We start from the raw sequence: 26,921 nt of genomic DNA on the forward strand, positions 1-26,921 counted from the left end.
TGTATTTTGTTATGTTCGTTCATAGTGGTGTTCATAGTGATAGAGTTAGACACGTGATAACGTGATGTCCATAGTGGCGTTCGTGTATCTAAGCTACATACACGAACGCCACTATGACACCCGTGATATGAACTACAAATCTATAGGAGCGCGAATTGTTCGTCCGCGAACTACATTCCTAATCCAAAATAAATTATAGAAGTTCACATGGATTTTGTTATGTTCGAAATTTGAAATTACTTTTATTCTTTATTCATATAAAAATCGGCATTAACTGTCGTAGAAGCGCGAACTTGTTCGTTCGCGAACTATATACACGTAATCTATACATATAAATAAAATTGGAGTGTCTGTTTGTAATATTTAAATAACCGTTTTTTACTGCGTGCATATGAATATAAATAAGGAACATACTCCAAAAACCCACTTTTCAAAAATATGTCTGTCTGTCTGTCGTTCTGTTTGTTCCGGCTAATCTCTGAAACGGCTGAACCGATTTTAACGGGACTTTTTTTGGCAGGTAGCTGATGTAATAAGCAGTAACTTAGGCTACTTTTATTTTAGAAAATAAAGTTAAATTCCACGCGGACGAAGTCGCGGGTACAGCTAGTCAATAATAAAATAAGGAAGTTCACATATATTATATTGTGTAACGTTCGAAATTTGAAATTATTTTTTTCTTTCTCTGTATGAAAATCAGAATTTACGGCCTATAGAAGCGCCAACTTGTTAGTCTGCGAACTATGTACATAATCGAACATAAAATATGAAATTTTATATTTTATTTCGTCTCGTTCTAAATTTGAAATTGCTCTCTTTCTTTCTCCGTCCAAAAATCTGCATTTACTGTCCACAGGAGCGCGAATTTGTTAGTTCGCGAACTATGTACATAAGCTCTCATAAGATTTTTTTTTAAATTATGAAATGTTACATTTTATTTCGACTCGATCAAAATTTAAAATTACTTTCTCCGTACAAATATCAGCATTTACTGTCTATACACGAGCGCGAACTTAATCTATTTATTCTAATCATCATAATTAATCTATTTATATAGAAATTCACATGTATTTTGTTTCGTTCGAAACTTGAATTACTTTTTTTCTTTCTCTGTACGAAAACCAGCATCGGGAGTGGAATATCTGCTTGTGTTGTACATTACATCTAGCTTGTACGCTTTGGATTCCGCTTGGCTGATCATATACCGACTTAGGAGCTTGCAGGCTTCTGATCCCACGTACTGTAAACATAATCCTTAGTAATATTATAAATGTTAAAGTAACTGTCAATCTATCTGTCCGTCTCGCTTTTACGCCAAAAGTACTGAATTGATTTACATGAAATTTGACTTTCTGAAAGGGGTTAAAAGAAGAGATGAAAGATTATATGGAAGTATCGCCAATTTGAAAGCTAGAAGCTCAAAACTACAATACATACTTAAAACTACAACTTGGTTACATTATTGAATATTTTTTTCTGGAAAGATGGATGTTTGTTACTCTTTCACACAAAAACTACTGAACAGATTGTAATGAAACTTTACAGTAATACAGATTATATACCAGAATAACATAAGCTATAAATTTATGTGAATATAATCGCATGCACATCTAGTAAAATAAATAAAGATAGAATAATAATTACCTCTCTAGAATCATATTGCTTTCTCCATTGCCTTATTGTGAAGTCTCTGGGCCCAAAACTTGACTTTGGGCGAAATATTGACGAGCCATCCTAAGATAAATTAAACGAAGTTTATATAATACACGTTTATATTTATATAAATTTATTATTTTTGAAGAATATGTACTCGTTATTACTACAAACTAGCTGTGCTCTAGTTTCACACGCCTATGTTTTATTCTAATATATAATCTATAATTTATACATCAGAAGAATAATTTTTGTGACAGTCTTGTCTAGCGGCTTAGAACACCGCTTTACTTCCGACGGTCGCAAGTTCAATTCCTCGCACGACGCAAACATTTGTATTCATGAGTATGATTGTTTGTATCAGTCTGGATGTTTTCTATATACATTATGTATGTATTTACAAAAAAATATTTATATATAAGTATTTATATCAGTTGTCTAGTACTCATAACACAAGCTCTGCTTATCATGGGACTTGATAACGCAGTGTTAATTATTCAGAGTTATTTAATTATTAAATTATCATTATTATACTTACATTTACACCGATATAAAATTTTACAATTGCATATATAATTCCCAAAAATATAGGCACTAAGATAATTAAAAATGACCATTTCAATTCTGGGTGCAGTTTGAAATATCTAGTTTGATTTAAAACTTGTAATAAAGCGTCCATTAGTGTGTAAATTTTTATCTAAAAATGAAGAAATAAATCTGAATAACACATTCGATATTAAGAATATCCTAATAGAACAATGCTATTAAATAAAAATAATATATGCATCATGACTAGGGCCCTCACTGATCACCGCAATTTAAATAAACACATAGTACACACACTAGGCCTGTGCTCAACAAAAACATGCAGGTAACGGAATGGCAAATACGCTATTATTTTTTCAATTCAATTCAAATTCAATTCAAAATATCTTTATTCATGTAGGTCTATTACAGACTCTTATGATATGTCAAATCTACCGTCAGTTCGGAATGATATCGAGATGAGAAGAACTGACAAGAAACTCAGCTCGTATTTTTTTCAAATAATAGTGGAACATGTTTATGATAAATACAGTTATTAAAATTCAAATTTGGGAGAATAGAGTGACCACCAGCATATGCTATCGCAAAGAACAAAATATTTAATCAGTGTTCACAACCTGAACAGACCAGTCCCCACAAGCAGCACCTGTTCACGAGTATGACGTATGAGCCAGCCATCATTGTACTCAACCATATTCGACCCGGCCCACCACGCCGCCACAAGTTTGAACTTTATAGCGAGCATGACTGTTTCAGGTTACTCCACTACGTCAATCATATTATTTACAGCATAGGCCAGTTTTCACCCATTACAATATTAAATTTACATTATTTAATTTACAATATGTCATTACAAAATTTATAATAAGTTTCTTTAATGTTATTACATTATCCATGTCAATGGGAAAAATTATATGCCTCACAACAAAAGTTCATTCAAACAAATGAAATTTCTTAATTAAAAGTAGTCTGAGTACTAGGGTAGCCTTAGTGTTGCGAGTGAAAGTCCTATCAAAATCGTTCCAGCCCTTTGAAAGTTTAGCAAGTACAGACAGACATACAAAATTTTTTAAAATTATTTTTTTATGTAAATACCATATTACATTTATGAATCTGAATTTCGTGAAGTCTGGTAATTCTTCAATGTTATTGATTTGTATAGACCAGTGATTCCCAAAGTGGTCTATATCGACCCCCAGGGGTCTATGACGAACTGCAAGGGGGCAACTGTGACACAGCGGTTATCTTGTTGTTTTTACTTTATGTTTTTAACACTAAACTTTACTACGGTTAGAAATTTACAAAAAATCAATACCAGATAAGAATGGGCGGTCTACCCAAAACCAACCACGACATAAAAAAGTTTGGGAACCTCTGGTATGGACATTTAAATATATATTTGCTTAATTAATAGTCTTGTACTTACAGTATAAAATATGGGTACGAATCTTAAATTCAAAATTCTTAGTTTATTCGGAGCAACACCATGATGGAAGGTAATGTCGTCGAGTAATCGTCCCAAAGGGTAAAGTATATATATACCAATAACTTCGGCCAGTGAGGTTATACTTTTGCTATATATATGAACCATCATACGATTCTGACAAATAATTAAATTATTAATATTCCACAATAATCACAATTATTTTTATTTATATCATAAAATAAACTATAAAAATTGCTGCTTATAATATAATAAAATTAAGTGGTATTAATCTAGACTAAACGGTCTGCAAATCAGAGGCAATGAGTCTAGAGGGTGGACTCCCTCTGAGTTACAACTCAGAATAGCGAGAGCAGAATAGCAGCACAATGCTGTAATAGCATTGTGCTGCTATTCTGCTAAAGACTTTATCAGTAAATTATTATATTAAAAATACAACGCCAACGACAGCATTTGAGGTCAAAACTGTCCTACACTGACAAGCTGTTAAATTAAAAGTAAAAAAAATAACAATAAATGCTCATTATGCTCGTGATACTCATGCGTTACCATACCGGAGGATCAAAATGTTATATCTCTTATGTTACGTAATTTCACTGTCCAATGGCAACCTTTAATAGAAACAGCTTACAATGCAAGCTGCTCATTGGTGAGAAGCAGCTTGTAAACACATTGTAAACACATTGGTGACTGAAGAACCGACACAGACGAGTTTTTACGCTATGAGATACGCTATGAGAGATATATACTGCAGGACATGAAGATACTTTAGTAGCATTTATATATACTAGTGCTCCCCAGTGGTCGACTTCGACCACAATTATTTTAACACTAGCTTTGCCCGCGGCTTCGCTCGCGTTAATTTATCCCCTTAGGGATGGAATTTATCAATATCTTCTCTTAGAGGATGCCTACATCATAGTAGCTTATTTTATTTTTGTAAGAATATTGTCAAGGCTGTACTAAATATTAGTTCAATAAACATTATTATTACATTATAATTATTATTTATGCATGCAAAGTCGCAGCCCGATCGGTTTAAAATTGACAAAGTTTCATACAAACTTTTATCGCCTATTTTATCCCCTTTTGGGTAGAATTTATCAAAATTCTTTCTTAGCGGATGCATACGTCATAACATCTACCTGCATGCCAAATTTCAGCCCGATCTGTCTAGTGGTTTGTGCTGTACGTTGTTATATCACTATGTCAGTCACCTTTGAGTTATATATATTTAGATTGCGACCATAGACAAATAATATTACATACAAAAAATATTAATCTATTCTAAATTTGACCAAAGACTTTAACACTTGGTAAAGTTGATTTGTATGTTGCTTTTTTCTCTGGATCAAACTACTTGCATAAAATTTGTTTTTTTTAATTTTTATTATGGTAGAAAATATTAATTTGTTTCAAATAATGAAATGGAGTATTGGGTATACATATAAATACAATTAGAGTATCTGTTTGTAATATTTTTTACTGCATGATAAACTATAATATATGCGCATGTGTGTCAAATACATGGTAGTGATTTTTTTTTTATTAATTTAATGTCTTTTTTATGCATAATCTTTATATATATAAAAATGAATTGCTGTTCGTTAGTATCGCTAAAACTAGAGAACGCCTGAACCGATTTGGCTAATTTTAGTCTTGAAATATACATGGAAGTCCAGGGAAGATTTAAACGTTGATAAAATATGAAGAAAATGCATGTAAAATAGCAAAAATAACAATGTATTTTCCCATACAAACTGCTGATACCAGTCAAACAGGGTACGTTCAGAAATTTATTGCGTAACTAAACTTCAGAAAACCTTTGACATACTTATATTTGAGGCAGAACGATGTTCGTGTAGTCAGCTAGTTTTATTTGAATATTATTCTGCACTCCTTATCTATATATGGTATAGGTGTGCGAAATTTCATACCCATCCGCCCGCGCATTTTCGTAAAAAGGGGTACAACATTGCTTCACGTATTAATACTAATAATATATAGATTACTAGCTACTCGCCCCGGCTTCGCACGGGTATACATGTATTATATACATAAACCTTCCTCTTGAATCACTCTATTTAAAAAAACCGCTTCAAAATCCGTTGCGTAGTTAAAGATTTAAGCATATATAAGGACGGACAGACAGCGACAGCGACTTTGTTTTGTAAACGTGCGAAATTCATACCCATCCGTCCGCGCATTTGTCATAAAAAGGGATGCAAAATTTTTGTTTCACGTATTTAATATATAAATTATACTTACTTCAAAATTAGATAAATGATAAATAATTAAACCAGCCAAGATCAAGACACAGGTAATGGGTATTCTTTTGATCTTCGGCCACTCGCATACGATCGCTTCTATTAAACACTGGTATGTGATTATCTGTAATGTTTTGACGACCTCAGTAGTCTAGATGGCGGGTTCGATTCCTCGCACGGTACAAACATTCATAAGTATAATTGTTTGTATGAATGTGAATGTTTTCTATGTATATTGTGTATGTTTTTACAAAAAATGTGTACATACAATACATTATACTACTACACAACTGATACAAATATATGTATTTGTATCTAGACCCATAACTCAAGCTCTAGCTAGCTTAGCTGGGTGCTGTATGAATCTGGGTGTCCTATGATACGATATATTGTATGTTGGGCAGTAAATAATTATTTTAAAATATAAAATTTTTTATAAAAAAAAAATAAATTTTTTTTTTATAATTTTTTTTTTTTCATACAGTACACAGCTAAGCAAGCTAGAGCTTGAGTTATAGGTATTATATTATTGTACCGCTAATAATCTTTCTCTGCACCACTCATGGTTGCCTGGTAGATAACGTCACAAAGTGTTAAGGCAGCCATATGAACACATTACTTTCATGCATTAAAGTTATATAAATAAAAAAAAAATTAATTGAAAACTTCATACTAACAATAACGAAAGTCTCCACTAAGAAGTTGAGAAGAAAAAATATATTGGTATAAATGTCACCGAGGTAAAAACTGGAGAAGTAAATTGGCCAGAAATAGAAAAATGAATGTTGATCTGAAAGGAAAATAAGTGCGTTTAATACTTTGAGTTAGTTGTTTTTTTGTTTGTACTTATACAGTAGTATACTAGAGTATATTTACTGCAACATATAATTCAACTTGGGAAAGTTGATTTGTATGTTACTTTTTTCTCTGGATCAAACTACTTGCATAAAATTTGTTTTCTTTTTATTTTTATTATGGTAGAAAATATGAAGATGTTTCAAAAATGGAATTTTGGTTCTAGAAAAAAGATTTGCTAAATGTATTGGGTGAGTACCTAATGGGTGGATTACATTTAAAAATAAAATAATCTATACATATAAATAAAATTGGAGTGTCCGTTTGTAATATTGAAATAAACGTTTTTTACTACATGCATATGAATATAAATATGATACATACACCAAAATAATATTTTTTTAAATTTTTATCTGTCTGTCTGTCTGTTTGTTCCGGCTATTCTTTGAAAGGGCTGGATCGATTTTGACGAGACTTTTATTGGCAGGTAGCTGATGTAATAAGGAGTAACTTAGGCTAGTTTTACTTTAGAAAAAAATCTTTTATTTTAGAAAAATAAAGTTAAATTTCACACGGACGAAGTCGCGGGTACAGCTAGCATTAAATAAATTCATTTTCTAACATAGCTATTCTCATTAATTTTTGAACGCGCCCACAAACAGATAATATATATTTAAATTATAATCTATGGGTTATTTTCATGTATAAGTCATAATACTTTACTATATATATACATTACTTTTCTTTGCTATGAAACTTTAACTTCATCAAAATACGTTCAATAGTTTTTGCGCAAAAGAGTAACAAACATCCATCCATTAACTCACAAACATTCGCATTTATTATACATATATATATATATATATATATTACTATCTGTCCCGGCTAACGTTGTTTTGCCTTAAAATAAAAAAAAATTAGGGGGATGCAAAATAGATGATGGCCTATTCTCAGACCTACTCAATACGCTCACAAAATTTCATGAGAATCGGAACGAAAACTGTGACACGAGAATTTTATATATAAGATTAGTAATATTAAAAAACTACTATATATTAATACACTCTTTACTACTTACTAAAATCCGTTAAATAAATAGGTGCTTTCGCCAATGATTCACAGTACTTCTTTACTCTATACGAGAGTAGGCCTCTAAATATGAAATATATTGCATTTGATGCTAAAATCATTGAACTGTCCCGACTTGGTTGGATCTGAAACATATAGCATAAATTAATATAGCCACGGCTACCTTTTACCATTGCAGTACTCGCTATCGACATCCCCATGCGCTGGAACCTAAGTGATCTCAGACGAAGAAACTCGGAGAAAAACTGCCTTCGCGTACACTTAGATTGTTAATGAACTACCTGCCGAGGATTTCTCGCGAGACTACAGCATGGGGTTTTTCAAGAAGGGTATATTAATGATTATTAAGGGTCGGTTGACACCCCTGGTGTTTTAGGCGTCCATAGACTACTGTAATCTGTTACCATCAGATGGGCCGTATACTCTGTTTGCTAGCGTCCAAGGCTAGCAAACAGAGTATACGGCCATAGGATAAGGCTTTTACCATATGATAAAGCTATGGTAACCTGTTACCATTGGACGATCCGTATGTTGTGTTTACCACAGTAGTAGTATAAAAAAATATATGGAAAATACCAGTTGATGTATATTTTTAATTGACTTCATAAAATATGTTTTGTTTGCGAAAATTAACTCTAAAAATTGTAATTCTAACGAAAGAGGCAAAAAAGCCTGAAATAATTAAATATTATTATTATAGATCACTTTATATGTCCTAGTAGTTTTTTTTCTATTAATTGTAATAATTGTAATTTGATGTTTAAAAGTTATTTTAAAAAAAATTGTTATGGGAAACAATCTTCTGGACTACCAGATAGAAATATCATTTCTAATTAATATTAGATGACACTCCAATCGTATATATCTACGAATTACCCATATTGATTTTCAAGAACATATAGCTGACCCAGAACGTACATTACCTTAATATTCTATTAACAAAATCAATAATACTATTACTAAATCACTCTTCCTCTGCTTATTTATTTACCTCTCCATCACTCCTAGCTGTCAATATATGGACTACTGGAGGTGTAGTCATGGATTCTGCTAGCATATCTACGTCAGCTTTCTAAAACAAATCAATAAAAATAATTGATAATTAAAATAAATTATTAAATAATAATTATATCTTACTCTGATGACGTAATATAAATAAAAAAAAATACAATCAATAATATATGTTAATTAGAGATCACTATAAGGACTGGTCCCTACTAGTCTTTATGGCAGGGATCAGTAAGATAGGGACCAGTAGAGGATTGTATTAATATTTTTTCTCTACCATCCCTATCATAGGGAAAAAGTATTGTATACAAAAAACTTGACATTCATATCTTCTACATAAATAAATCATTTGTGATTCGATTTGACTGATAGTCATTGACTGACATCATAGCCTAGTGTTGACTGATCGTCTTAAGTGATCGCTGTCACTTTATGATGATCAGTCAACACTAGGCTTCCAAGCGATATCCGAACTCTACTCAATGCCTAATGATGACTCGTTCAAAGGTAAAACACGCGTCGAAATATGATCATATAACGTCGAAATATGGTCGGAATTTGATCACTGGTACAGCAAGTTGTGATGCTTCTTGTAGAGGTGGTCAGGTTTCCACATTAATATGTGGTATTACAAATCAATCAAGTAAGGAAATGGACTCCCCCAAAATAACATCTAATTGTAAAAAATATATAAAAAGTTTTTTTAGTATCAAGTATCAACCCAATTTGAACTCACTCAGAATGAAAATTAAATCGGGTTAACAAATCTAGTGATTTGTTAACCCGATTTAACTACCACTAATATAATAGAGGAACGAAAAGGAAATATAATGAAGGAAATACCCATAATTTATTGGTCAGCTCATCAACAGGACTAGTAACTTCTATATGTTTATCCAAATGTTCCATGAAGTACGTTAGCACTAGATGCACAAAAACTGATACATACATAATATTCAGTGCTAATTGTACCCTGTTCAAATGCTAAAACAAAAACTGTTATTAATATTATTGCAATCATAAACGAGTTAAATGCAATCTTATAGAAAACTTCTAAAAAGGATAAAGTCTATATCTTAATCACACAATAATACGTGAATATGTTTGTCAATTATGTGTGTTATAAAGAATATTTGTGTTTACGTTACTAAACTAATATTATGAAGTGATAAGATTTCCGAATTTGAAGTGAGGTGTTGATGTAATCTCAAGTCCCTACTAATCGTCCAATTTAGAAAAATATTTTTCTATTGGGTAGCTCATTTATCAAGGAAGGCTATAGACTACATAAAATTACGCTTCGATAAATAAAAGCGGAATTGTCATGGAAAATATTCATAAAACAGTGTTAAAGAGATAAAGATAAGTCAGTTAGAATATTATAAATCCAAATGTATTTATTTATTTGCACCTTTTCAAGATATAACATCGGAAGACGAGAAGATCTATTATATAACAAGAATGGATATGGAACTCATGACTTATCTTTTGTCACAAAAAATAAGCGAAGTTGCAAGTTACAACTAGTATGTGACAATGAAACTTACCACCCAAACGTACTTCTTGAATAAGGCCTTGTAATGTAAGGCTACCAAGAGCCACATGAATATAAAATAAAAATTTATATAAGAGTAATTCCAACCATCTACAAATGTTATACGTCTCCTGAAACAAAATTTGATAATAATTTGTTAACAATAAAATATTATAATAACATCATCTCAGAACATGTCACATAGCGTCATTTAGACAACTATTATAAATAAATAGATACATTTTTAAATACATACATATTGTACATAGTACCTCCAGTACACCCTGTATACACACACACCAGTACACCCAGACCGATACAAACAATCATACTCATGAATAGAAATGTTATGTTTGTACTATGGTTCATTTTTTGTACCCTGCGAAAAATCGAATCCGCAACTATCGGAACCATCGTATGCTTTACCGCTAGACTACCGAGACTGTCAATAATCTACTACTTTCTAAAAAAAAGTATCTACTCATACCTGCAAAAAGAAGTTATCAATTCTAAGTATGGCACCTAACTGTACTATTTTAATGTAGATATATGAAATGCATTACAAAATCCAAGAGGATCTAGGTATAAATGTTTCATCGTCTAGACCAGATATATTCCTATATTTAAAAAAAACTAACCGTGAAATACTAGTAGAGCTCACTGTATCTTGGAAAACAAATATATCAAAAGATCATGCAATAAAAAGAAATCAATATTACGAACTAATGAACGAATTTCTGTAAAATGGATATGTGTTTAATTTATATGCGGTAGAAGATGTAACAAGAGGTGTACTAGCGAAATACTTTCTCTTCTAAATCTTCTTAAAGATCTTGGCCTTGATCTTGGTTGTATACTAGAAAGTGTGTCTAAAGCAGTACTAGCAGGATCCTACTAGATTAAGAAGGGCAAAGAGATCAAGCGTGAAGAGGAGATGGTGAGTGTTGAAGTACGTCGGCAAAGTGGCCCCTTAAAACTACACCCCAGTCACAAGTGGGAAACTTCTAGAAGTTTCCCTCTCTACCACACGATGGACCCGACACCCGCACGGTAAATTCATCCATGGAATGTTAGGAAGTTCATCTCTATACTTACTTAAAATATTCAATAGGTGCGAGTTGAAAATATTCTGTATCAGCTGTGACATAGAATATAGAATAGAATACAGATGTGCCGTTTACAAATTTCTTGGAGAATTCTTCCAATTCGTAACAGTTTACGGAAATGTTAAGACTTTCGATATAATTAGATTTAACATCACATCTGTAAGAACATAGTATATATATTAATATAAATATAACAGTGAAAAAAAAATTGTTAGTAACGCAGAAAAATAACCCCATTGCAATATACATTATCAGGTTGTCCACGCGGTTCCTCAAAAACCTGATGAGTGATAAACTCCTGGTGAATTTTCCTGATAGAATTTTCCTATTGTTATGGATACTAGACAACTGGTACACAGATCCATAGAAATCATCCAGACCGAAATTAAGGCTGTGTGCCTCCTAGACTACCGAGGCCTTCAAATACAAATATATATTTACCTGTTCCATGGATTTTTGAAAAATATCCCACATATAGCATAGTCTAATAAGAATATCGCGTTGTCAACATAGCAAAATATTTCCAAAATCGCAGCTATAATGTAAGCAATATTTAGACCTGAAATATTATCAAAATCATTTATTGAAATAGAACCTTACTACCTCTTATGCACGTCATATTTTTACTCACTAACTCTACCGGCCAACTACTTCAGTTGAGTTATTATTAATACTATTATATATAATGATATTCGTATCAATGACTGCAGAATTCGAATGAAATAAGAAAATAAAATGGATTGTTTTATTACATCGTTTCATCATTGCGTTACAAAAATATATGTAAAAGTAACGTAAAATATAAAAATAATGTATTGAGCCTATTATTAAAAATGAAAGTATATTTAATTATATTTATTATAAATAATTACCACAGCATATAGGCACCATTTTAGGCAAAAAGAAATGTTCTTCTTCAGCATAGGAAGCTAGGAAAATGTATACGTATGTATGTGGAACACTCTTGAAAAACAAGTTGAATATGTAATACCATAAAAATCTGTAAAACAATATGAATTTTTAAACATTAACTATAATTATTATCCAGGGAAATTCACACAGCTCCAACTAGTCCAGTTTCAAGTTAAACAGATCTTTGGGTACTAAATAACTCACAGAATTAGTTACATTTTTTTTTATAAATATATACAGTACATACTTAGATAACACACATACAAGTACAAACAATCATAGTCATGAATACAATTGTTTGTCCATGGAAGTAATTGAACCTGCTACCATCAGAAGTAAAGAGGTGTTCTTAACAACTAGGCCACTTAGATCGTCAATAACAAACAAGTATTTAGTAAAAGACAGTGCGCTTTTAGAGTTTCCTCCTACACTTATGTAATGAACTGCCTGCCTAGGTATTCTCCAGATACTACAGCATCGGGATTTTTAAGAAATGAAGAATGTACCCAACCTTAAGGTTTCTTAAAGGTCAGCTGGGTGATACACCTGCTATTTTGTTCTAAGTGTGTATGTATGTATGTATATATGTATATGAGTGTGTGTCAAAGGTGTATATGTAATAATGGTTGACAATAAATGTTTTTCTTTCTTTCTTTCTTATTTTAGCGGTCCTAGGATACTAGTTACTGTTTACCATTAGATGGTCTGTAAACTTGATTGTCGTGGCAAATATAGTAAGAACATTACATTTACTCCCGTAATTCGTAGGAATGAAGATAATATTTTAAGGAAGGTGTCACATATGAATGTGGATGATTATAATGGCAAAGGAAAGCTGAAAAAGAGATGGATGGAATATGTGAAAGATGATATGATATAAAAGGGAGTAAACAACGAGATGACTGCGAACAGGTATGAATGGAAGAGAAAAACATACACCGACCCCAAATAAATGAGATAAGGAAGAAGCAGATGATGGTCTTGTAAGCTTAATAGCCATTACAATTACTTAAAAATGGAAGTGGCGCCGGTGTCGGAAAGATTGAAGAGTAATCATCTATCATGGTGTGGGCATATAATGCGTAGGAATGAAGATAATATTATAAGGAAGGTGTTACGTATGAATGTGGGCGGTTATAAGGGCAGAGGAAGGCCGAAGAAGAGATGGGTGGATTGTGTGAAAGATGATATGATAAGAAAGATTACTCTCTCTCTAATATACGAGATGACTGCAAACAGATATGAATGGAAGAGAAAAATATATTACGTCGACCACAAATAAATGGGATAAGGAAGAAGCAGATGATGATCTGTAAGCTTCATTACCATCACAATTATATAACGAACATATAAATATATACATATTTAATCTATCTGTATATATACCTGTTGAACTGTACATGTTGCATGCATATGATCTGTGTTTTGGAAGGAGAAGTCGCGTGACATCGGTAGTAGGCCAGCCTTTGCGATTGAGTCGCTGGTATAGTTGGACGCTCTGATTGAATTTTTTTCTGAAATATATAAATATATATTCGGTTATAAATTTAGTTTTATAGTAAACTAGCTACCCACCCCGGCTTTGCACGGGTGTACATGTATTATAATCCTCTTGAATCACTCTATTTATTAAAATAAAACCGCTGCGTAGTTTTAAAGATTTAAGCATACATAGGGACGGACAGACAGCGACAGTGATTTTGTTATATACTATGTAATGATGATAGTTGTCACCCGATGGTTTTATTCAATTATAAATAATTTAATAAACAGTTAGACTATAGACGAATATATTAATCTATTCTCAATTTGACCATAGACTTTAACAATATACAAAAGAGTATATATGCGTGTATGTATCATAGTACGTTAAAAAATCTATGTTTAGAAAACAAAAACTTATTTTTATTTGTTGCGCTGAGTTGTAGATGGTTACTTTTTTTATATAAAACGAAATGAAATATAATTTATTGACCCAAGAAAGGTTACAGTAGTTACAATTGATTTTAAAATAAAATTTATATAAAACTATACAAAGCAGTAAAGAGGGTTAAACTGACCTCCTATGTAAGTGTCTCAATAACCTGTGATTAGGAGTATCTGGAGCTGTTCCTTTAGTAAACATACAATATATAATCATATATTAAAATAATAACTACAAAAGATTTGGTGAGCACTCAATTAGGTACTTACAATTAAACTTTTTTATATATATTAATACTGAGATTTTGTCCTATCATTTTATACGACAATATAAGAAAAACAATTGAAAGATTATTATTGTATGAAACAATAATGTTAAATTATAATATATTTGAATTGTTGAAAAGGAAAACGGACATCAAAGGAGCAGGAAAATATTATGCCGTGTTATATATTTCATAAAAAGTGTCATTTGACGCGTATTCAGCGCCAATTTGACTGACGATGGTCTGTGTGGGTGTACAATAGAAAGTATATACGTATTTTTAGGGTTTCGACCCACAAGTGCTATGGTAAAAGGTACACCTACTTTTTACCATCGCACCGCTCGCCATCGACAGGAAATTCATCCCCACACGCTAGAACCTAAGTGGTCCCGGACAATGCGGTTTTAGAGGAGGTTCCTCCCGAGTACACTTAATTGTGGAATGAACTACCAGCCGAAGTTTACTCATGATACTACAGCACGGGGTTTTTCAATAATATACCATATATTAATATTTATTAAACCATCAGATGATTGATGATTGATGATTGACAATTCATTTTATGGTAATTGCGTAAGATTCTATAATAAACTGCCAGAATCTATGCTAAATCTGACAGAGAGGCAATTCAAACTTTATATTAAACAAATGTTATGTAAAAAAGCCTATTATAGGATAGATGAATTTATAGATGTTAGCAATATATAGCAAGTATAAGTTTATTTGCGGACAACATTATAATTTATTTTTCATACTGCTTTCTTGATATATGATAGCGTAGCGGCTTTTGTATTGATTGCCGCATGCATCCTCATGTAAAGTGCGAATACTGTAACTACCATATAGTAATTTTTGTAGCTGTGACGTGGTCGAGTGGAATGAGTAGTCATGCTCACTAAAATGTCCAGACATGTGGCGGCGTGGTGGGGCGGGTCATTGCTCCATAAAATATGGTCGAGCGCAGTGATGGCTGGCTCATCCGTCATACTCGTGAACGAGTGCTGCTTATAGGGACTGGTCTGCTCTTATCACTACGACTGATTTAATCTTATTGTGTTTTTATATTTGAGCCTAAATAAATTAGTGCTGGTTGGTAGTTTGTATTCACACGTTTCGACTTGTAAAATGTGAACTTACAAGGATTGTTTAAAAGAGCAACACACAAGTTTCTTGCTTATTCTTCTTGTGATGAGACAGCTTTCCGAATAAGCGGTAGATTTAAAAAAATGTTGACTATTCAAAAGTGCTTAAATTAAGTTTATTTGAATAAATGATTTTCTATTCTATTCTATTCTATTCTGATGAGATGAACTGTATGCTTGTTTGCCACAAATGTAGTATAAAAAATATTGACCTAATATATATATATATATATGGTACTTTGACACTGTAAAGTATATTAGCCTTTAAAACTGCAAAGAGTGAAAGAGGGGCTTAATAGAATTGGAAAGTCGTTTCTAAATTCATTCATTGAAAAAAAAAACAATGAGAGAAATTCTCAAAGCGCTGCAGTCCACTACTTTCCTCACATATATCCGCTTTCTCTTTTATAATATTAGTAAACAACGTTTCCTTTAAGATATTGCTTTCAGCAATAAGGCCTTATTGTAATTATCCATGTGTTATTTACTATAAACTTTTTTTTTGTTTACTGTATATGACAAATAAAGTATGTTATATCTATCTAAATATAATTGTATAACGTCCTTGTAAGATACTGACCGAATTACGCTACAATTTATGGTTACGTTGCATCCATTCTAAGAACCCTTTCAGATAACGTTAGCAATTAAGGAAACCATTGTAATAACTGATAAGAATTACAAATTCAGACACGACTCTAATTAAAGTGTACTCTGTTTATATGTTTGTTACCATTTCATTATCAAGAAGTTGTAATTAAGTTCAAAAAGATTATTCCTTACTCGTTGTGAACATAATTTTCACCAGCCATAATGGTCTAGTACACTGCCTTACTTCCTATAATCTCCGGTTCGATTCCTCGCAAGGTACAAGTATTTGTATTCATGAGTATGATTGTTTGTATTGGTCAGGGTGTGTTCTATGTATTTACAAAAAAAATATATTATGTATTTATATCAGTTGTCTAGTACCCATAACACAAAATAAGAAAAAGAAAAAAGAGGCGCTGTGTAAATAATTTGTATTGGTCTGGGTGTTTTATATGTATATTGTTATGTATGTATTCCCAAAAAAAAACTATTTTGTTTATATAAGTTGTCTAGTACCCAGATCAAAAAGTCAGCTTAGCTTGTGACTAGATGGCGCTGTGTGAATTATCTGGAGATATTACTATATTGATAGGGTTCAGTCGGACGAGTGTTGCATTGATTGGCGCATTTGATTGGTATGCCTAGCCCTCTTTGGAAATCTGCCAATCGAATGGTAATCGCATAAGACTATCGTCCGACTGAACCAAATATACCAAGAGAATTTGTGATCGCAACAAAGAGACGTTTATTTATTTAATTCGATCTACTTTATGGCATATAGAATTGAATAGGATAGAAATACAGGCTCATTTCAAGAAGAATGAGAAAGAAACTTGTGTTGTTTTTTAAATAAATGTTATTCTAAGTAAATAATAATAATAATCTTAGGAGAATTCACACAGCGCCATCTAGACCCAAGTTAAGCTAGCTAAAGCTTGTGTTATGCGTACTAGATAACTGATACATATACAATACATAGATATTTTTTTTTGTAAATACATACATATTATACATAGAAAACACCCAGACCGATACAAACAATCATACTCATGAATACAAATGTTTGTGCCGCACGAGGAATCGAACCCGCGACCATCGGATGTAAAGCGGTATGCTAGACCGCTAGACCAACGAGGTCGTCTAGCGGTCGTGTAAATACACTAACAAGGACAATCTGTGTGGTCTACGAGTTTGGCACACCACTTTACTATCATGGGTTTGAATCCTCGTAAGATGTTAACATTGTATTAATTTTTTTATTCGAACTATAAGAGATTAGTTCGAAAAATAATATTGAATAAAATAAGTAAAGTCGCAGTTTATCGGACGATATCATTCCGAAGACGCGGAAGTACTTATAGAGCGGCTGAAGGCCAACTCCCATCTGACGGATACGACTTTAGTCTGAGGGCACTGCTAGGGGTTCGAACCTCGGTTCAGGCCGTCGTATTTTCGATCCCCGTTTGAATTGGACCGGGAATCAACCGAAGAGGGTATTTTGTTGTTCAAGAGTATGATTGTTTCTATTGGTCTCAATGTTTTCTACGCATTATGTTTTACAAAAACATTAAAAAAAGTATCTGAGTACTTTTATTAGCTAAAAGTACAAATCAGTTAGAAATGTAAGTTATCATTAAAGTTATTTTGTGTTAGGCAGATTTGAATTCACGATATTTTGATTATATATTATATTAATATACTTTTGTCGACCTCGGTCTAGCGGTCTAGCACACCGCTTTACGACCGATGGTCGCGAGTTCGATTCCTCGCACAGCACAAACAATTTTTTCTATGTATAATATGTATGTATTTACAAAAAAAAATATCTATGTATATGTATCAGTTGTCTAGTACCCATAACACAAGCTTTAGCTAGCTTAACTTGGGTCTAGATGGCGCTGTGTGAATTATCCTGAGATTATTATTATTATTATACTGGACCACTAAAGTTACGACACTCTTACCAGTTTATTATTGGTAAAATAAATAAAATACCGATATGGCAAAAAATAAATTAAATAACCTTCTGTATTAATTGGAGATTATTCTTTTGTGTTTGTAGGCACATTGTGGAGCCTTCTGTCTCGAAAGAGAGCGCACTCGTAACGCCCATCTGCCATTGTGAAGTGACTAGTATCCTCTCGTTTTCATTATATCCCAAGCTTTCATCCATCTTTAACAAATATTATAAAAATCATCTAAATTGTGTTAAATCGTATACAGAATAGTGACGTTTAGAAGATGACGCTGTTAGTGGATTTTTTTTTTATTTATTACGACTTTGGCTATTGATCCATCTGCCTAATAGTTTAAATGAGTAAGAAAATTAATTAACAGATGATGCTGTAACAAAAACTTTGTAATAATAATATAAAGTCGTATCCTATCGTAGTCCTATCCTTATGTACACCTGTTTATTCACTCGATCCGCCGTCTTACTTTTCGATACACGGGTTCGATTCCGCCCACGGTACAAACCATTTGTATTCATGAGTCTGATTGTTTCTGGGGGTCTGGGTGTGTTCTATGTATATTATGTATTTATAAAGAAAATAAGTAATTACAGTATAAAATAGAATAGAATAGAAAATAATTTATTCAAATAAACTTAATTTAAGCACTTTTGAATAATCAACAATTTTTTTTATATATCTACCCCTTATTCGGAAAGCTGTCTCATCACAAGAAGAATAAGCAAGAAACTTATGTATTGCTCTTTTAAACAATCCTTGTAAGTTCACATTTTATAATTCGAAACGTGTGAATACAAACTACCAACCAACACTAATTTATTTATGGTCAAATATAAAAACACAAAAAGATTAAATCAGTCGTAGTAATAAGAGCAGACCAGACCCTACAAGCAGCACTCGTTCACGAGTATGACGGATGAGCCATCACTGCACTCGACCATATTTTAGGGAGCCCAATGCCCTGGCCCACCACGCCGCCACATGTCTGGACATTTTATTTGACTATTCATTCCACTCGACCTCGTTATAGCTACTTAAATTTATTATATGGTAGTTACAGTATTCGCACTTTACATAAGGATGCATGCGGCAATCAATACAAAAGCCGCTACGCTATCATATATCAATTAATCAGTATGAAAAAGAAATTATAACGTCGTCCGCAAAAAAACTTATTCTTGCTAGATATTGCTATCATCTATAAATTCATCTATCCTATAATAGGCTTTTTATATAACATTTGTTTAATATAAATTTTGAATTGCGTCTCTGTCAGATTATGTTAGATTCTGGCAAATTATTATACATTATCTAGTACCCATAATACAAGCTCAGCTTAGCTTAGGACTAAGTAAGTAAGCCTTGAGTGGATTGTCCAGGTTACTTATTGTTATTTATTTAAATCGTTTGTATAATAATAATAAATATATATTACTGTATTATTCCTAATAATAATAATAATAATCTCATGACAATTCACACAGCGCCATCTAGACCCAAGTTAAGCTAGCTAAAGCTTGTGTTATGGGTACTAGATAACTGATACAAATACATAGATAATTTCTTTTTCGTAAATACATACATAATATACATAGAAAACACCCAGACTGATACAAACAATCATACTCATGAATACAAAGGTTTATGCCGTGCGAGGAATCGAACCCGCGACCATTGGACGAAAAGCGGTGTGCTACACCGCTAGACCACCGAGGTCGTCTAATATCTATATATATATATCGTTTAACATCGAAATATAGCTTGTAATTTAAGCTGCTTTGCAGAAATAGATCAGATCTATCTTAAAGAATCTATTGAAATAAATTCAGAGGATATTACAAGAAACGAATTTCCAATTCAGCATATATATATGTAACTTATCTCTGCAGTATTATGGAGACGTTAATAAAATTGAACGACTAGACATATATCAGTATAGTGCCATGTCAGCACAGTCGTCTAAAATGAAACCGACCGCTTACAGTCTCATGTCTTTGTTCTATCATATTGATTTATTGTAAGTACGCAATTTGTAATAAATTGCATTTATTACCATGACCATTATATAGTACTGTTAATATATAGCCACGGTGGTCTAGTAGTTTAGTCCGCCTTACTTCCGATTGGTCGTGTGTTCGATTCTTTATAACATTTGTATTCATAAGTACGATTGTATCTGGTTTTTTGTTTTCTATAATGTATTAATTACAAAAGAAATATATGTCGGTTGTTTAGTACCCATAACAGAAGATCTACTTAACTTAGGACTAGATGGCACTATGAGAACTCTTCAAGGTTATTCATTTATTTATTAAATCTTTAATTCACTAATATATTAGGTTGTTCGGAAAGTAATTTCGTTTCTTCCTGGCTGAGGATTTAATTGTATTTTTTGCACCCAGTTCACACTTAAGCCGTATAATTTTTATATGCTTTGAGAGCTCATATAGCAATGCTTGTGTGTGAAAATTTCCAATTAATTCTACGCAGTAATTTTTGGTTGGTGCCCTTATAAATATGGAGAGGAATAAGCAGCATTTTCGACATATTTTACTGTTTTACTACAGAAAGGCAAAAATGCTGTTCAAGCCCGAAAGAAATTGACCGATGTGTGTGGAGAAGGTGTGTTAACAGTACACCAGCGCCAGAACTGGTTCGCTAAATTTCGATCCGGCAATTTTGATGTCGAAGATGCACCACCCTCGGGAAGGGCGGTTGAAGCTGATAAAGGCACTGGTTGATGCGAACCGGCTAATAACTCAACACGTGAGATCGAATTGCAGTTAAATTTATCAAATTTAACAAATTGTGACCATTGACACAGGTGGACCGACGATCTGGTCAAGATATGGATAGCAGCGCAGGACCGATCGTCGTGGAGATCTTTGGGGAGGCCTATGTCCAGCAGTGGACGTCTTCCGGGCTGCGATGATGATGATGATGATATGACAGGTCTGGGATGAATCACATAAATATGAATATAAATATGGTACATACACCAAAATAACATTTTTTACCATTTTTGTCTGTCTGTCTGTTTGTTCCGGCTAATCTCTGAAATGGCTGGACTGATTTTGACGGGACTTTCATTGTTAGGTAGCTGATGTAATAAGGAGTAACTTAGACTACTTTTATTTTAGAAAAAATCTTTTATTTCAGACAAATAAAATATAATTCACATGGACGAAGTTGTAGGTACAGATAGTGGAAAAACAAAATAGAGACTGTATATTTTGAAAAGAAAATAATAAATGGAAAAGGAAGGAGAAATATGATTTCCACCTGGAAGAATGTCTTCCACACTCCGAACACCCCAAAATAAGCAATGTAACACCAAACATACTCACCTTTGCTCAGGAACATCCCGATGTGTAGTACTGTTTAGTGACCACGTACTCTAAGAGTGTATATTTTCATAAAAATTATATTGTAACATTCAATAATTTTCTTGTTTTATACAGTTAAAAATACGGAGCGTCCTTTATATTCCAGTTCTTATTTTTTGTATTTTTTCTATATTCAAAATTTACATGGGCACATATATTTATTTATGGCCAATATCACACAAAATTAAAAAAAAATATTTTTGAACAACGTAAATTTTGATTCAGCATATATATATGTAACTTTAATTTTGATATTTGGCAGTTTGTAATCACGCAAATTCTTAAAAAAAATATATCTGAACTCTATTTATTTAAAAAAGTAACAGGCAAGCTTCTTGCTCATTCTTCTTGTCATGAGTCTGAGTTCCAAATGAGTAGTAGAAATAATACAAATATGATTAACAGAAGATTTCAAAGGTTATTCATTTATTTATTAAATCTTTAATTTTTAGGTTGTTTAAGTTTTTTCCTAACTTAGGATTTAATTTATTTGTATAATTTTTAATCATAAGATTATTTATATTATATTAAAGAACTATTATATAAAATTGCCTTCCATATATAAACTGAAGATGTAATTTATATCGAATTTCCTTATTCTAATCACGGAGTTGCAACGTCGGTTTATTTACTCGTAACGGCCCATAAAATACAGGAATACTGAATGCATCCAAGCAACACTGATTCACTGCATACACAAGGCCTGAATGTAAACAGATTTGCATTAAGCTTCCATACATTTCTGTACTAGAGTAATGCCTCTTTACACTCAGAACACTAAAATATGCAGCACCTCAATTGAACTATGCATATATTTCGAAATCGTGAGTATTATCGAAATTACATTAACTTTATTTTCTTTTACATATATTATATAATTCTGGCTGCATGGCCCATATTATAAATACCTTGTTGCATACCCGATAGAGTGCATACATAAAAACATAACCTTGATCAGTTAACAGTTAAATTATTTTCAACTGTTCTTATTTTCAATTGTTTTTTTTTTTGATACACAACTATATATATTGTTATACCACCCACAAAAAAAACGTACCCACACAGTTAGCAATAAAGATATATTCTATTCTATTCTATTATAGACTAACATACATAAAAACATAATAACAGCACAAATTAAATATCGACCGAGAATCGATTGATTGTTTTTTTTGTTGTAAAATTTACTTTTATTAGGTAAAATACTTTATAAGCTTTCAGATAAGATATTTTGTTTATGATACTTTATCATAAAAAAGTTGAGTCTCTATCTTTTTGTATCATATTGTAACCCGCGGCTTCGCCCGCGTTATTTCAATAAAAATATAGCCTATGTGTTATTCTGATGGATAAGCTATATAACTGTAAAGTTTCACAAAAATCCGTTAAGTAATTTTTGCGTGAAAGAGTAACAAACATCCAACAACTCACAGACTTTCGCATTTATAATATTATTAGGATCTAGACGACTGAGATTTGATTGATTTTTTTTTATTAAAATGAATTTCTTGCTCGTTCTTTTTATCGTGGAGTGGTAGATAAAAAACAAATTGTTATGACTATTTTTTAAATTAAGTTTATTTGAATAAATGATTTTCTCTCTCTGTTCATATTCTAAGAATTTAACAAACAATGAAATATCGACCGAGTTTCGATCGATTGTTTTTTTGTTATAAAATTTATTTTATTAGGACAAACACTTTATAAGCTTCTTGATAAGATATTTTGTTTATGATACATTTATTTCGAAAAGTTGAATCTCTATCAGTTTTTTTGTATCATATTGATGTCTGCTGATTCAGATCCGCGTTATTTCAATAAAAATATTCTATGTGTTATATATGGATAATCTATATAACTGTAAATTTCAAAAAATTTTAAGTAGTTTTTTTTTATACTAATAATTATGACAAACATAACAACTCACAGACTTTCGCATTTATAATATTATTAGGATCTAGACGACTGAGATTTGATTGATTTTTTTTTATTAAAATGAAGTTTTATCGTGGAAGATTATACCACTGTTGTTTTTAATACTTTATTGTAAAAGAGTGGAAAGTCTATCTCTCTGTATCATATTGTAGAATTTAACAAACAAGCAATATTCGCCACGTTTTAACTGAATTTCCCGTGTATTTGTACCTTACTTGTATTTTTAAATCTCCTGACAAACACTGAGCTCTCTTCCTTAGACGTTGATTGAGTCGGCACATTTATTTCGAACCTGGGCCACATTATATCCAGTTTATTACTTACTCCCAAATTTGAATTTAAATGATCGTATTATTGTAAATATGATAAACATTAAAAAAAATTTAAGATATTCTAGTTCTTTATATAAATAATCTTAGATTTGACAATTTCTGTAATAGACCTACATTTTAAGAGATATTTTTTATACTAATAATAATAATAATAACTGTAAATAATTAACACAGTGTTATCCAGTGCCAAGGTAAGCAGAACTTATGTTGAAAACATACGTCCCAAATAACTAATACAAATACTTAAATTATTTGTAGGTACATACATAATATGCATGGAGAGGATAAGAGGATTACTAGTAATGTAGACTAATTAACTTATCGCTAGCAAAATGGAAAATGGAGGTCAACCCAGAACGGTTTCTGGGTTGACCTCCACGCAGTTTCCCTTGGAAACCATCCTGATATATTGTTAGTGAATTCGACATGCCTGTAAAAATCTATTCAAAACGATCCTATATACCTAAATCAATACTATCCCTATAGGTATACATAATATATACATACATTTATGACAGGTCTATCTATCTAAATATATATAACTCAAAGATAACTGACATAGTGAAGTATCAACGCACAGCCTAAACCACTGGACGGATCGGGCTAAAATTTGGCATACAGGTAGATGTTATGACTTTATGATGGGTAAAAGACCTCGAAGCCGAAGTCCCACTCGATGGTCAGACCAGGTATCCCGTCAGCTAAACATTACTGTCAGCGTCGCACTACACTAGGCGTCTGAGCGCAACCGATGGCGACAGCTGGTCGACAAGATACTGTAGAGTCGCGATCCTCAGCAGTGTGGGAACGATTAAGAAGAAGAAGAAAGATGTTATGACGTAGTCAACCGCTAAAAAAGGATTTTGATTAATTCTACACCCAAGGGGATAAAATAGGGGATGAAAGTTTATATGAAACTTCGTCAATTTTAAACCGATCGGGCTGAGACTTTATTTGCATAATGCTACTATGACGTAGCCATCCCCTAAGAAAGGATTTTAATAAATTCCATCCCTAAAGGGATAAATTAACGCGAGCGAAGCCGCGAGCAAAAGCTAGTATATAATAATTTTCGGTGTATCCAATATTGCAAGTCAACCAAAAAGCATTATCTATTCACACTAACGAAGCGAATCAGTTTTTTTGCAAAGTTCTATTCATATCTATAATAGTTTTAGAAACGATTGAAGTGGGCTTACAATTTGTTGGTGGGTTGAAGTTCCGAGCGATCGTGACCTTAGTTTAATGATACCCTTATACGACACTTAAATCGATCTAAACTTAGATTAAACAGTCTTGAGAATTAGTTTAGTTAATTCTTAAGATATATATGCATGAATAAATATTATGATTATTAATTAATATTATATTTCTCAACAATTTTAATTTCAATTGCATGTTAGCAGTAAGTTGCGTTAAATTATATTGCAAAATTGTAAGCTATCCAAAAACATAGAGTGCAAATATATATATATATATATATGCATGAATAAATACTATTCTTAATTATTATTATTATATTAATTATTATTAATTACTATTATTATCAACTATAATTATATTTCTCCACAATTTTAATTTCAAATGCATCTTAGCAGCAAGATGCGTTAAATTATATACTGTCCAAAAATATAGGGTGCAAATAATTTAGGAATTAATATGTATGTTTTTTATAAATTCAAAATCAGTCTTCCCAGCTTCAGCTGGTTTGTCGTCTTGCGCCATATGCCGTTACTATTATTATTGTACACTGTTTGTAGACCGATATCGCTACAAATAATGATAGTATCAAGACTCATAAGGCTACACATATTAAAGTCTTTTAACACTTAGAAGAAAAACAACATTTACAAACGACCCGCGAACTCGACAGCAATTTAGTTTATGTCGCTCAGAACCCAATAAACAATACAAGTGTCTGTTTTATCGTATTTTTTTTATGTAATCAAAATGAATAAAGGCTTGGGAAATCGTTGGAAAAACGTTAAATTGAATTTACCTCAGAATGACATTAAAAACGATGTACAAAACGAGAAAACGGCTAATATTAATAAGATTATACATATCGCCAAAGACAAAGGTATGTCTGCATTTTGTAAATTTCTTTAGTTCTTTTCATTTTATATTAAATATAGAGGAATATTGTAAATTCTGTATTATATGTAATTTTCTTTTTCATAATTTGTATATTATTTATATATCTTTAAGTTTTCTAGTAATATATGTTAATTTACATATATTCTGCTATCATATTTATATAATTCAGTGCTAGTTGGTAGTTTGTATTCACATATTTCTACTTAGATATGTAAAGTTATAAATAAATTATTTAAAAGAGCAATACGCAAAAATTCTTGCTAGTGCTTCTTTTGATAAGACAGCTTTCCGAATGAGTGGTAGATTAAAAAAATAATTATGACTATTCAAAAGTGCGTAAATACAAGTTTATTTGAATAAGGAATTTTCTATTCTATTCTATCAAGTTACATAATTAATGAAATACTTTCGACATACAATCGAAAAGAAGTTTCAGAGTAGGAGCTAGAAATAATGAGTTTATTTGAATAAAGAATTTCCTCTTGTATTCTATTAAATGACATAATTCATAGAATACTGTTGATATAGATTTGAAAACAAGTTTCAGAGTAGAAGATATGATTTTATTTGAATAAAGCATTTTCTATCCTATTCTATCATATTACATAATTCATTCAATACTTTCGACATACAATTGAAAAGAAGTCTCAGAGTTGGAGGTAGGCAATATGAGTTTATTTGAATAAAGAATTTTCTATTCTATTCTATCAAATGACATAAATAATGGAATACTGTCGATATAGAATCGAAAAAAAGTTTCAGAGTAGGAGTTAGAAATAATGAGTTTATTTGAACAAAGAATTTTCTATTCTATTAAATGACATAATTAATTTCATACTTTCGACATATAATCGAAATTAATTTGTAGAGCAGGAGGTCGAAAATATGAGTTCATTTGAGTGAAGACTTTTCTATTCTATTC

The 26,921-nt window shown here is 31.8% G+C and overlaps 1 protein-coding gene across 1 annotated transcript; it reads right to left on the minus strand.

Moving 5' to 3' along the window:
- Positions 1–660: 660 nt before the first annotated feature.
- On the minus strand, positions 661–18,449 carry LOC131844580 (uncharacterized). The gene is made up of 13 exons (XM_059193494.1): positions 18,300–18,449; positions 13,741–13,868; positions 12,315–12,442; positions 11,884–12,001; positions 11,432–11,599; positions 10,350–10,467; positions 9,646–9,786; positions 8,786–8,866; positions 7,846–7,919; positions 3,626–3,767; positions 2,192–2,350; positions 1,645–1,734; positions 661–1,240 (listed from the first exon to the last, which is right to left on the minus strand). The coding sequence occupies exons 1-13, from the start codon at positions 18,447–18,449 to the stop codon at positions 1,094–1,096; spliced, it is 1,644 nt and encodes a 547-aa protein (XP_059049477.1). The 3' UTR covers positions 661–1,093.
- Positions 18,450–26,921: the final 8,472 nt, after the last annotated feature.

The sequence above is a fragment of the Achroia grisella genome, unplaced genomic scaffold (assembly GCF_030625045.1).
Source record: "Achroia grisella isolate CSIRO2021 unplaced genomic scaffold, CSIRO_AGI_Agris_v1 utg402, whole genome shotgun sequence".
Classification (NCBI taxonomy): domain Eukaryota; kingdom Metazoa; phylum Arthropoda; class Insecta; order Lepidoptera; family Pyralidae; genus Achroia; species Achroia grisella.

Coding starts and splice junctions, on each gene's coding strand:
- LOC131844580 (XM_059193494.1), bottom strand. CDS start 18,449: ATGGATGAAAGCTTGGGATATAATGAAAACGAGAGGATACTAGTCACT. Junction 9,787..10,349: donor TCAAGAAGTACGTTTGGGTG/GTAAGTTTCATT, acceptor TTTTTGTTTTAG/CATTTGAACAGGGTACAATT. Junction 8,867..9,645: donor AGCTGACCAATAAATTATGG/GTATTTCCTTCA, acceptor GATTTGTTTTAG/AAAGCTGACGTAGATATGCT.